At 47.4% G+C, this 13,967-nt stretch overlaps 1 protein-coding gene across 1 annotated transcript in view; it reads left to right on the top strand.

Annotated features, from left to right (window-relative positions):
- NPTXR (neuronal pentraxin receptor) overlaps positions 1-13,967 on the top strand; it is a 51,414-nt gene that overhangs the window by 26,040 nt on the left and 11,407 nt on the right. Inside the window, exon 2 of the mRNA XM_066594580.1 lies at positions 13,317-13,548. Coding sequence (XP_066450677.1) covers positions 13,317-13,548 — 232 coding nt within the window. The remainder of the gene's footprint in view (positions 1-13,316; positions 13,549-13,967) is intronic.

The raw sequence follows: 13,967 nt of genomic DNA, 5'->3' as shown, positions 1-13,967 counted from the left end.
ATTGCAAAGAAAGCCAAGATGGTATAGGAAGCTGTACTGACTGTCATCAATAGGCACTCGGGAAACTGGAGGGAACTCTGATAAAAAAAGGTCTGGCAGACCAAATGCCACTACAAAATCGGATGACAAATTTTTGAGAGTGACCAGTTTTTGTAATTTGTGCCCCACAGCACAAGATCTCAATCACAGCCTAATGCAGCAACAAATAAACACGTTTCTATTTCAACTGTGAAGAGAAGACTTCCATCTGCAGGTTTGATAGGTAGAATATCAGTAAGAAGGCCACTGCTAAGATTCCAAAATAAAAAAAAAAGACTTGCCTGAGCCAAGTAACACATCTAGTGGACTACTGAATAGTGGAAAAAGGACTTATGGACTGATGAATTTAAATTTGACATCTTTGCTAAAATCACAAATTGCAATGAACTGGACAGAAGGGTGAAAGCAACGCAATCTACAATTGCAGCACATTTGTGGGAACTTCTGCAGCAATTTTGAGAAGAAATTTCTGAATACAATTTCAATGCTGTTGTAGAAAAAATGCCTTGATTGTGTATCAGCTAGAGGTTGCTACTTTGCAGTCAACAATCTGAGTTTAATTTGGTAGAACAAAGTTAATCCTTTATTTTTATTAATCCTAACTTCTTTATTTTTATGCTTTCATTTCAAAGTACATTGGAGACATGAAACTGTGTAAAAATTAGAGATGAGCGAACGTACTCGTCCGAGCTTGATATTCGTGTGAATATTAGGGTGTTCGGGATGCTCGTTACTCGTAACGAGTACCACGCGGTGTTCCGGTTACTTTCAGTTTCCTCTCTGAGACGTTAGCGCGCTTTTCTGGCCAATTGAAAGACAGGGAAGGCATTACAACTTCCCCCTGTGACGTTCAAGCCCTATACCACCCCCCTGCTGTGAGTGGCTGGGGTGATCAGATGTCACCCGAGTATAAAAGTCGGCCCCTCCCGCGGCTCGCCACACATGCCTTGTGAGTTAGCTGAGGGACAGTGGTATCGTGCTGGAGCTGCTGTAGGGAGAGCGTTAGGAGTTAGTGTAGGCTTCAAGAACCCCAACGGTCCTTCTCAGGGCCACATCTAATAGTGTGCAGTACTGTGTTAGCACTGTATTTTTTATTTTTTTTTCAAAATTGGATCTGCAGAGCATTGCACCCTGCAATAGGGACAGAAGTGGTGGTTAGGCAGGGAGAGTGTTAGCAGTGAGTGTAGGCTTCAAGAACCCCAACGGTCCTTTCTAGGGCCACATCTATCCGTGTGCACTACTGTCCAGGCTGCTGTTAGCAGTGTTGCATTTTTTTTTTTTCTCAAAACCGGCTGTGCAGACCATTGCACCCGGCATTAATACTACAGGGATAGAATTGTGTAGGCAGGGCCAGAAGACATACATTATTCATTGAATAGACGCAGTGTGGCTTGTCCTTTGAAAAACAAGGGAAAAAATTCTATTTCGCCTGCCTCTGACAGTCCTCAGGGCTCTGGGTACGTGTGTGCTGCGTGCAGAACGTTAAAAAAAATCTGACGCAGCCAGCTACGTTTTACTGCAGGCTTGCGCCAATTTTTTTCCTGCATGGGAAATCCCTGATCTGCTGGAGCCAATAACTTTGCATCACTGCAGTTCTCTGACACATTTGCAGGGCCACAACACAGTTATTAAACTCAGTAGTATTCATTGAATACACGCAGTGTGGCTTGTCCTTTGAAAAACAAGGGAAAAAATTCTATTTTGGCTGCAGGCTTGCGCCAATTTTTTTCCTGCATGGGAAATCCCTGATCTGCTGGAGCCAATAACTTTGCATCACTGCAGTTCTCTGACACATTTGCAGGGCCACAACACAGTTATTAAACTTAGTAGTATTCATTGAATAGACGCAGTGTGGCTTGTCCTTTGAAAAACAAGGGAAAAAATTCTATTTCGCCTGCCTCTGACAGTCCTCAGGGCTCTGGGTACGTGTGTGCTGCGTGCAGAACGTTAAAAAAAAAAAATCTGACGCAGCCAGCTACGTTTTACTGCAGGCTTGCGCCAATTTTTTTCCTGCATGGGAAATCCCTGATCTGCTGGAGCCAATAACTTTGCAACACTGCAGTTCTCTGACACATTTGCAGGGCCACAACACAGTTATTAAACTTAGTAGTATTCATTGAATACACGCAGTGTGGCTTGTCCTTTGAAAAACAAGGGAAAAAATTCTATTTTGGCTGCAGGCTTGCGCCAATTTCTTTCCTGGCTTGGAAATCACTGGTAATACAGCATGCTGAGGGGTAGGGGTAGGCCGAGAGGACGTGGACGCGGCCGGGGACGCGTAGGCCCAAGTGAGGGTGTGGGCACAGGCCGAGCTCCTGATCCAGGTGTGTCGCAGCCGACTGCTGCGCGATTAGGAGAGAGGCACGTTTCTGGCGTCCCCACATTCATCGCCCAATTAATGGGTCCACGCGGGAGACCTTTATTAGAAAATGAGCAGTGTGAGCAGGTCCTGTCGTGGATGGCAGAAAGTGCTTCGAGCAAGCTATCATCCACCCAGAGTTCTGCGCCGTCCAGTGCTGCAAATCCGAATCCTCTGTCTGCTGCTCCTCCTTCCTCCCAGCCTCCTCACTCCACTACAATGACACATGCTCAGGAGCGGGAAGACTCCCAGGAACTGTTCTCGGGCCCCTGCTCAGATTGGGCAGCAGTGGTTCCTCTCCCACCAGATGAGTTTGTCGTCACTGATGCACAACCATTGGAAAGTTCCCGGGGTCCGGGGGATGAGGCTGGGGACTTCCGGCAACTGTCTCAAGACCTTTCAGTGGGTGAGGAGGACGATGACGATGAGACACAGTTGTCTTGCAGTGAGGTAGTAGTAAGGGCAGTAAGTCCGAGGGAGGAGCGCACAGAGGATTCGGAGGAAGAGCAGCAGGACGATGAGGTGACTGACCCCACCTGGTGTGCAACGCCTACACAGGACAGGTCTTCAGAGGGGGAGGCACGGGCAGCAGCAGGGCAGGTTGCAAGAGGCAGTGCGGTGTCCAGGGGTAGAGGCAGGGCCAGACCAAATAATCCACCAACTGTTTCCCAAAGCACACCCTCGCGCCATGCCACCCTGCAGAGGCCGAGGTGCTCTAAGGTCTGGCAGTTTTTCACCGAGACGCCTGACGACCGACGAACAGTGGTGTGCAACCTTTGTCGCGCCAAGATCAGCCGGGGAGCCACCACCACCAGCCTCACCACCACCAGCATGCGCAAACATATGATGGCCAAGCACCCCACAAGGTGGGACGAAGGCCGTTCACCGCCTCCGGTTTGCACCGCTGCCTCTCCCCCTGTGCCCCAACCTGCCACTGAGATCCAACCCCCCTCTCAGGACACAGGCACTACCGTCTCATGGCCTGCACCCACACCCTTACCTCCGCTGTCCTCAGCCCCATCCACCAATGTCTCGCACCGCACAGTCCAGCCGTCGCTAGCACAAGTGTTGGAGCGCAAGCGCAAGTACGCCGCCACGCACCCGCACGCTCAATTGTTAACCGTCCACATAGCCAAATTTATCAGCCTTGAGATGCTGCCGTATAGGGTTGTGGAAACGGAGGCTTTCAAAGCTATGATGGCGGCGGCGGCCCCGCGCTACTCAGTTCCCAGTCGCCACTACTTTTCCCGATGTGCCGTCCCAGCCCTGCACGACCACGTCTCCCGCAACATTGTACGCGCCCTCACCAATGCGGTTAGTGGCAAGGTCCACTTAACTACGGACACGTGGACAAGCACAGGCGGGCAGGGCCACTACATCTCCCTGACGGCACATTGGGTGAATTTAGTGGAGGCTGGGACAGAGTCAGAGCCTGGGACCGCTCACGTCCTACCCACCCCCAGAATTGCGGGCCCCAGCTCGGTGGTGGTATGTTCGGCGGTGTATGCTTCCTCCACTAAAGCACCCTCCTCCTCCTCCTCCTCCTCAACCTCTGTCTCGCAATCTAGATGTGTCAGCAGCAGCAGGACGTCGCCAGCAGTCGGTGTCGCGCGGCGTGGCAGCACAGCGGTGGGCAAGCGTCAGCAGGCCGTGCTGAAACTACTCAGCTTAGGAGATAGGAGGCACACGGCCCACGAACTGCTGCAGGGTCTGACAGAGCAGACCGACCGCTGGCTTGCGCCGCTGAGCCTCCAACCGGGCATGGTCGTGTGTGACAACGGCCGTAACCTGGTGGCGGCTCTGCAGCTCGGCAGCCTCACGCACGTGCCATGCCTGGCCCACGTCTTTAATTTGGTGGTTCAGCGCTTTCTGAAAAGCTACCCACGCTTGTCAGACCTGCTCGTAAAGGTGCGCCGGCTCTGCGCACATTTCCGCAAGTCCCACACGGACGCTGCCACCCTGCGCACCCTGCAACATCGGTTTAATCTGCCAGTGCACCGACTGCTGTGCGACGTGCCCACACGGTGGAACTCTACGCTCCACATGTTGGCTAGGCTCTATGAGCAGCGTAGAGCTATAGTGGAATACCAACTCCAACATGGGCGGCGCAGTGGGAGTCAGCCTCCTCAATTCTTTTCAGAAGAGTGGGCCTGGTTGGCAGACATCTGCCAGGTCCTTCGAAACTTTGAGCAGTCTACCCAGGTGGTGAGCGGCGATGCTGCAATCATTAGCGTCACCATTCCTCTGCTATGCATCTTGCGAAGTTCCCTGCAAACCATAAAGGCAGACGCTTTGCGCTCGGAAACAGAGCCGGGGGAAGACAGTATGTCGCTGGATAGTCAGAGCACCCTCCTGTCTATATCTCAGCGCGATCAGGAGGAGGAGGAGGAGCATGAGGAGGAGGAGGGGGAAGAGACAGCTTGGCCCACTGCTGACGGTACCCATGCTGCTTGCCTGTCATCATTTCAGCGTGTATGGCCTGAGGAGGAGGAGGAGGATCCTGAAAGTGATCTTCCTAGTGCGGACAGCCATGTGTTGCGTACAGGTACCCTGGCACACATGGCTGACTTCATGTTAGGATGCCTTTCTCATGACCCTCGCGTTACACGCATTCTGGCCACTACGGATTACTGGGTGTACACACTGCTCGACCCACGCTATAAGGAGAACCTTCCCACTCTCATTCCCGAAGAGGAAAGGGGTTCGAGAGTGTTGCTACACCACAGGACCCTGGCGGACAAGCTGATAGTAAAATTCCCATCCGACAGCGCTAGTGGCAGAAGGCGCAGTTCCGAGGGCCAGGTAGCAGGGGAGGTGCGGAGATCGAGCAGCATGTACAGCCCAGGCAGTGCAACAGTCTTTAAGGGCCTGGACAGCTTTCTGGCTCCCCAGCAAGACTGTGTCACCGCTCCCCAGTCAAGGCTGAGTCGGCGGGAGCACTGTAAAAGGATGGTGAGGGAGTACGTAGCCGATCGCACGACCGTCCTCCGTGACGCCTCTGCCACCTACAACTACTGGGTGTCGAAGCTGGACACGTGGCCTGAACTAGCGCTGTATGCCCTGGAGGTGCTTGCTTGTCCTGCGGCTAGCGTCTTGTCGGAAAGGGTGTTTAGTGCGGCTGGGGGAATCATCACAGATAAGCGTACCCGCCTGTCAACCGACAGTGCCGACTGGCTAACACTCATCAAGATGAACAAAGCCTGGATTTCCCCAGACTTCTGTTCTCCACCAGCGGACAGCAGCGATACGTAAGCAATACGTAGGCTGCACCCGCGGATGGAAGCATCGTTCTCTCTCACCATCCAAAACGGGGACATTTCTGCTTCATCAATCTGTGTCTAATATTCCTCCTCCTCCTCCTCCTGCTCCTCCTCCTGAAACCTCACGTAATCACGCTGAACGGGCAATTTTTCTTAGGGCCACAAGGCTCACTCATATAATTTTTCTAAAAATTTTTTATACGTTTCAATGCTCTTAAAAGTGTTGGAACTTTAACTTGAACCAATTTTTCGTTAAACTGGGCTGCCTCCAGGCCTAGTTACCACTTAAGCCACATTAACCAAAGCGATTAATGGGTTTCACCTGCCATCTTGGTTGGGCATGGCCAATTTTTACTGAGGTACATTAGTACTGTTGGTACACCAATGTTTTGGGGCCCTCACCTACAGTGTAATCATAGCAATTTGTATGTTCTTCGCCTGCACTCATGGTACAGAAGTGTGTGTGGGGTTGGCCTACACTTTAGCTACATAAATGTAACTTGGGCCTCGGCTATACTGCAGCTACTGAAATGGAACTAAGACTGCGCTCCCACTATACTGCTGCTTCGGAATTGTTCCTGGGGCCTGTGTAGGCTGCTACAATGACTTAAATGGAACTAAGACTATGCTCCTCCTATACTGCTGCTTCGGAATTGTTCCTGGGGCCTGTGTAGGCTGCTACAATGACTTAAATGGAACTAAGACTATGCTCCTCCTATACTGCTGCTTCGGAATTGTTCCTGGGGCCTGTGTAGGCTGCTACTATTACTGAAATGGAACGAAGACTGCGCTCCCGCTATACTGCTGCTTCGGAATTGTTACTGGGGCCTGTGTAGGCTGCTACTATTACTGAAATGGAACTAAGATTGTGCTCCCCCTATAATGCTGCTAGTGATATGTTAGTGGGGCCTGTCGCTAATGCTACGGCTGAAATGTTACTAATTCTGGGCTCTGCCTATACCGCTGCTAATGGTATGTCTCTGGGGTGTGGAAACAGAGGCTTCCCAAAGACATGATGGCGGCGAGGCCATTTCCCACCAACGCTGTTACTGTTAAGGTGCATATAACCACGGACACGTGGAGAGGACACGTAGTGCCTCCAAAACATCCCCCGCCACAGCCCACTTAATCCTGGCCACATTCCGAAAACCAACAAAATAAAAGCGCGCTACTAGGTCCGCAGTCACCACCACATTACCACCAACGCGGTTACTGTTAAGGTACATATTACCAGTCTGACTGGGGCATGCAGTGTTGGCCGGAGCCCACCTGCATTAAGCACGACATTACTACCTCAGCTGTGTTGGGCAATGCAATGGGATATTTCTATGTACCGCCGGTGGCTTCCTGGCACCCACCCATGCTGTGGGTCCACAGGGAATTATAAATGCATCTGTTTCCACTTGTAAAGAACCCCAGTCTGACTGTGGCATGCAGTGTGGGCCGAAGCCCACCTGCATTAAGCACGACATTACTACCTCAGCTGTGTTGGGCAATGCAATGGGATATTTTTGTGTATCGCCGGTGGGTTCCAGGGAGCCACCCATGCTGTCGGTCGACAGGGACTTCACAATAGGGAGTTGTACCTGCCTGTGTCTATGAATTAAAAAGCCCGGTCTGACTGGGGCATGCAGAGACACCTTGACAGAATGAATAGTGTGTGGCACATAGGTTCCCCATTGCTATGCCCACGTGTGCAGCTCCTGATAGCGGTGGCACAGGATTCTATTTCTCATTGCTTCTGTACAGCATTGTAGGCTATCGCCCCGCCCCTTTTAAAGAGGGTCGCTGCCTAGCCGTGCCAACCCTCTGCAGTGTGTGCCTGCGGTTCCTCCTCATGGCAGACGCACTTCTAAATAGACATGAGGGTGGTGTGGCATGAGGGCAGCTGAAGGCTGCGCAGGGACACTTTGGTGTGCACTGTGGGGGGGAGGGGGGCGGTTGGGCAGCATGTAACCCAGGAGAAGTGGCAGTGGAGTGTCATGCAGGCAGTGATTGTGCTTTGTTGGAGGTAGTGTAGTGCTTAGCAAAGGTATGCCATGCTAATGAGGGCTTTTCAGAAGTAAAAGTTGTTGGGAGGGGGGGGGGGCACTCTTGCCGCTATTGTGGCTTAATAGTGGGACCTGTGAACTTGAGATGCAGCCCAACATGTAGCCCCTCGCCTGCCCTATCCGTTGCTGTGTCGTTCCCATCACTTTCTTGAATTGCCCAGATTTTTACACAAGGAAACCTTAGCGAGCATCGGCGAAATACAAAAATGCTCGGGTCGCCCATTGACTTCAATGGGGTTCGTTACTCGAAACGAACCCTCGAGCATCGCGAAAAGTTCGTCCCGAGTAACGAGCACCCGAGCATTTTGGTGCTCGCTCATCTCTAGTAAAAATCAATAAAAACATGTACACATATAACAAATGTAATTTAAACATTCAGTGACACATGTGAAGAAAAGGCCACCAAAAAGCCATGCTGATCATAGTTCTCAAACATACTCTTGGAAGTGTACATAGATGTGAGGTGGCACAAAACAAGGTCTGAAATGGCACACCTTTCTGGTGCAGGTTAACACTACTACAGGACCAACCACTTAAGACAGGAGAACTTGGTGCTTGTTTGCCTACTGTCTTCTTTCCCTGGTCCATGGGTTGATTCCCCACACCTTTCTTATTATCGTAAGCATCCCCTTCTTCTACCTGACATCAGTGTTCACAAGGGATACACTTGCTGTTAGTCCGCAACTCCACATAGCCTAAGAGGGATGAAGACTAGGTGAGCACTTCTCTGATTGGTTGAAGCCAGTCTACTGTTCCACCAATCAAAAAAACAGCTGTACTCTTCATCCAAACGAAATCAGTATAAACGGCAGCAGGAATCTGGTGTACAAGTTACAAAATCCTTTATTCTTCCATCTTCAATAAAATCACAGCGACGTTTCCACCGTCAAACGGCCTTTATCAAGCATGAGTAAATACATAACTTACTCCCCTTAAATAGTAAAATGCATTGCATTGCTGCCAAATATTTCATCTACAACCTCCTCCATGGCAAAGAATTCACCATCTGCCTAGGATGGTAGCTATTGTACAAAAGCAGGTTGTTCCGATCCGTGGGCTTCGTAAAGATGTCTGTAACCAAGCCCCCTGTCCTCTTTGTCACCATAACATCTAAAAATTGTTTTGAATGAGAAAGCGTAAACTGCAATTCCGGATAAGTAGAATTCAATGATGTCTGAAAAACCTGGAAATCTTCAAATGATCGCACCCACACCATAAACACATCGTCTATGAATCTCCACCATGCTTTCACAGCCGACCAGTGGGGGGAAGTATAGATGTAATTTTTTTCAAATACCCTCATGTAAACATTGGCATATGTAGGGGCCACATGGGACCCCATAGACGTACCCTGTCGCTGCCGGAAGAACATCCCCTCAAAAACAAAATAGTTATTTGTGAGGATGTACTCCAGCAGCAACAGAGCAAACTTAGCACAATGTACTGGCATATCAGATCTCTCTAGGCATCTGCTGACAGCCTCAAGGCCTTTACTATGTTTTATGGAAGTATAAAGGGATACAACATCAAATGTTGCCAGGATGGTTTGATCTGTCACCGGCAAATCCTTTATCTTACACAATAAGTCACTTGTATCCTTAATGTACGGGTCGGCTTCAGTAGAGAAGGACCTCAGCACCTTATCAAGGAATTTAGATACGTTAGAGAAAAGTGAGTCACAACCTGAAACTATTGGACGCCCTGGGAGATTATTTAGATCTTTATGTATTTTGGGCAACGTGTATAATATGGGAATTCTTGGATGTGGTAAATCTAGATAATTTACTAGAGCCTCGTCATTAACACCTTCAACAGAATTTCATCAAAGAGGACCCGAAGTTGTATTTGAAACTGTTTAGTAGGATCTCTCTCCAATCTCTCATAGACCTCTACTTCCTCTAACTACCGTAGGATTTCACGCTCATACTGTATTGTATCCATAAGTACCACTGCTCCACCCTTATCTGCAGCCCTTCGTGATATCTTTATCTTAACGCTACCTGTTCCGCTTTACTCAAATTATGTGTCACTTCTAGCATATTTTTAGTCCTACATAATTTCTCTTCATCAGCTCTCAGGCTGCTGATGATGACGATGATCTGCTGACCAGGGTCATGATGCTGAAGACTGCCTCCATGCCTCTGCTTGTCAGCCCGCTCCCCCGATATCTTCCCTGTATATGTGTGCTTATGGGTAGGGGCTTATTCACATGGGCGTAAATACGTCATGTATTATGAAGTGAAAAGAACCAATTGATTTCAATGGGTTTATTCATATCTATGAATTTTTCACGTGATTTTCGGTCATGTGAAAAAATACACGGCGTATTATATTTTGGTGTGTATTGTGCACTGAAATAGGCTATATAATGGGCTAGCACAAAAATGCAGTAAATATGCCGGAAACATGCATATTTGCGCGTGTATATTGAGACCGTGCTCTGCACCATTTTTACAAGACTTGTTTGTCATCACATACAACTGTGTTGCAGTAAGTTGATGAGGAAGTTGGATATGTCCACATATTGCAAAACATGTGTACATGTAAGTTTTCTTCAAAGCACTTCACATCATTTTCTTCATGGTAATAAATGTATAGTCACCCAAGTGTTATAAAGTAATATTAATCAGTAGTTTAACAAATCATGCATCAGGGATAGATAATATTTATCTCATATAACCCATTCATATAATAGAAAGTCCCTCCTATAATATCTATCAAACGGAAGAAAAGCAAACTTGAGAATTTATAAAAAAATATATATATATTTATTACACATAGGAAAGTCATATATTCAAAAAGAAAAGAAAAAACACAGTAAGGCCTTAGTCAGACGGGCGTTTTTAGCTGCGATTTGCGCATGCGCATGCGTCCGGCGATTTTATAAAACCATTGCTTTGCAATGGTATCGGACACATGAGCGCTTTTTATGCGCTCGTCCGATAAATTATAGAACAGAAATCGCAGATCGCACCTATCTGCGATCTGCGATTCCTGTTCTCTTCTCTATATGCGCTCAATGGGGCCGGCGCAGCAGCACCGACCCCATTGAGAACATATAGAAGACAGCTGTGACAGAGAAGAACGATGTTTGCCCATTGAATTCAATGGAGCCGGCAATACAGCCGCTCCATTGAAAGCAATGGGCTGCCGGCGTGCGCGGGGTGAATTGTCGGGAAGGGCTTAAATATATAAGCCCTTCCCTGCAATTCATCCTAAAATGTGTTAAAATAAAAAAAAATTGTATACTCACCTTTCCGCTGCAGCCGGAGTCCAGCCGCAACCGCTGTCAGTTCTCCTGAACTGCTTCTCGGCACTATTCAGCCGGCGGGGCTTTAAAATCCCCGCCTGCTGAATGATCTGCCTCTGATTGGTCACAGCCCTGACCAATCAGAGGCAGGTTTCACTCACACACCCATTCATGAATTCATGAATGGGTGAGTGACTGCTGCCTCTCAGCGCTGAGCCAATCAGGGGCAGGTCTGACTCACATCCATTCATGAATTCATGAATGGGTGTGAGTGAGACATGCCTCTGATTGGCACAGCGCTGAGCCAATCAGGGGGCAGGTCTGACTCACACCCCCTTCACACCCACTGCAGGACGGACGCGCGGAGCTCCGGCTGCCGGGAGAAGGTGAGTATATATATATTTTTTATTTTAGGATGAATTGCAGGGAAGGGCTTATATATTTAAGCCCTTCCCAACGATTCATCCCGGGCTCGCCCGCAGCGCATTGCTTTAAATGGAGCCGGCTCTATTGCCGTCTCCATTGAATGCAATGCGCTGGACAGCTCCGGCCCGTTTCTAATGAAACGCGGCTAGGAGCAGATTTTCGGGCGATTTGCAGGCGACTTGCGCGCACCGGTCACGCGATTTGCGGATGCGCATCCGTCATGCGATCCGCAAATCGCGCAAAAAAATGCCCGTCTGACTAAGGCCTAATACTCACAAGTATAAAAACACATTAAATCAAAAAATCCGCACATAATGATATCCCTGAGAGCATAATACAAATTCATATAAATGTATATCATTGTTTATGTCCAGGAAAACAGTCATCAATGCATCTCCAGTATAACCCTCCTCCACTTGTATAGGTTCCCTTTAACCCATTAAGGACCAAGTGCGGTAAATATATGGCACTTAGTCCTGGGTTTTAAGGTCGGCTAATAGCAGGAGTACTGCACGGGATTAAAGCCTCTGCTCGTGCAATCAAGCAGGAGCTGGTCGGGTCCTCAGCAGTCAGACCCATTTGAGGGCCCAGAGAAGAAGGGAGAAACGGGTTTTTAACCACTTCCTCCTTCTATCCATGCTACATAGTGCTCAATGAGTGCTATTTACCAAAGAGTGAAAGTGGAAATATTACTTCCACTATTCGACCAAGTGATCACGTGACCGCTGGGTACCCCCTGTTACAACAGAGCTGCAGGGTCCTAGCAGACCCTGATCAGCTCTGTTAGTGACAATTGCCACTACAAGAGGATGTTTTCACCTGTAACTGGAGCTCCTATGGATGCCCCAGCTACAGTGGAAAAGTATGAAATAAAAAAAAGAAACACAATGTGAATGTCTTATATGACGTCATGGGGGATGTAGATGGTAAAACAAATAGTTACAAAAAAAGTTTTTAAAAAAATTACAGTATAAAATAAAAATATATACATAAAAAATGACCCACTGCCAACCAAAACCATCACCATAAGCGTCCTGTAATCCAAAACTCTAAAAATTATATATCAATACGTCTGAAACAAAATGAGAAACCAATTCCTATACTTTATTTTAGTGTAAATATACACCATTTTAAAAATAATCAACTATACATTATTTAAAAATAATTTTTTAGCTCTTTACCCCCAATAAAATGAAAAAACTGAAAAATAGTTAGTGAAAAAAAAAAAATTAAAAAGCAGCACTATATGTCGCAGGAAAAAAATGCAACAAAAAAAAGGTTGGTAGCTGAAGAACAAAAAATTGGGCAGTAAAACCACCACATGGGTAAAACCCCTAAAAAGTGTCTGGTCCTTTAGGATGAAAACACCCTGGTTCTTAAGGGGTTAAAAATGCTTTACAACCACTCTGTCCTTCCTGGTTGCTGCTGACCATCAATGATGTATCATTAGAAATACATCAATGTAAAATAACCAGCAGTGTTTTCACTCCAGTAAAGTCTCGGTATAGCTCTAACCTTCGGAGGAAAATATTAAAGTTTTGGATTGGTCTTGTCAAATTCGCAATTGAAGCTGAGATGCATTACCAGAAATCAGCAGTTTTACTTCAAAATCCTAGCAATGCGTGTGCCGCAGTTCTATGCAGTGTGAGTTATACGACCTCAATAATGTGGAAGACTTATATTACAGGATAGAAATTGTTTACTGCTCATAGATGTAACAAGTTGTTCATTTTAGGGGGCACGTACGTCTAAATGGGTAATATGGGTTTGCATTACTTTCTTCCCTAAATAACTGCCGTAACGAGCAAGTAACTAATTAAGAATTATTAGGTACAATAATAATTAAAACTAATGTTAATGGCTAACAGTTTACAACTGGAATGAGGCAAATATTCTTTTACAACACTGTATCTGTTGTTGTGTTTTTGTAGTTGGAAATTCAGCAGCGAGTGAACAATATGACCACTCCAGCATCCACTTCTCCTTCACCTCTTCATGGACGGGACTCCTTGCAGTCTAAACTACTTGAGCTAGAGGCTCAACTTCTAGCCAAACTATTGGAGCTGGAAAAAGAGCAGACAACAGCTTCAGGGGAGAGAGACAAGCAGGACATAGAGAAGGAGCTAAGTATCTTGCAGAACCGCATTGCAGAGTTGGAACAAGGTAAGATTCGTGTAATAGTTTTGCTTATAGTATAACGTATCAGATAATCAAAATCCATATCTATGTTTGGACACATAAAGCTACAGAGGAAACATAATATATTAACAGCCACCCATGCATTTCCACTGATTTCAGAAGCAGGACTCTTCCTGGTAAGCTGATCACTGGCTTAGCTTCATTTCCATCATGGTGAGACAAAACAAATGAAAGAGGTTTTCTAGGGCCTCATGTCCACAGGGAAAAGAAGATTTTAAATCCGCAGCGGATCACCCGCACGCTGATCCGCACCCCATAGGGATGCATTGACCACCTGCGGGTAGATAAGTACCCGCGGATGGTCAATAAAAGTGAATTAAAAAAATCCTGGAGCATGAAAAAAAATGGACATGCTCCATTTTCGTGCGGGTCTCCCGCGCGGA

This window comes from Eleutherodactylus coqui, chromosome 3 (genome assembly GCF_035609145.1).
Source record: "Eleutherodactylus coqui strain aEleCoq1 chromosome 3, aEleCoq1.hap1, whole genome shotgun sequence".
In the NCBI taxonomy this organism is placed as follows: Eukaryota; Metazoa; Chordata; class Amphibia; order Anura; family Eleutherodactylidae; genus Eleutherodactylus; species Eleutherodactylus coqui.
This window is presented reverse-complemented; position numbering and strand designations above follow the sequence as displayed.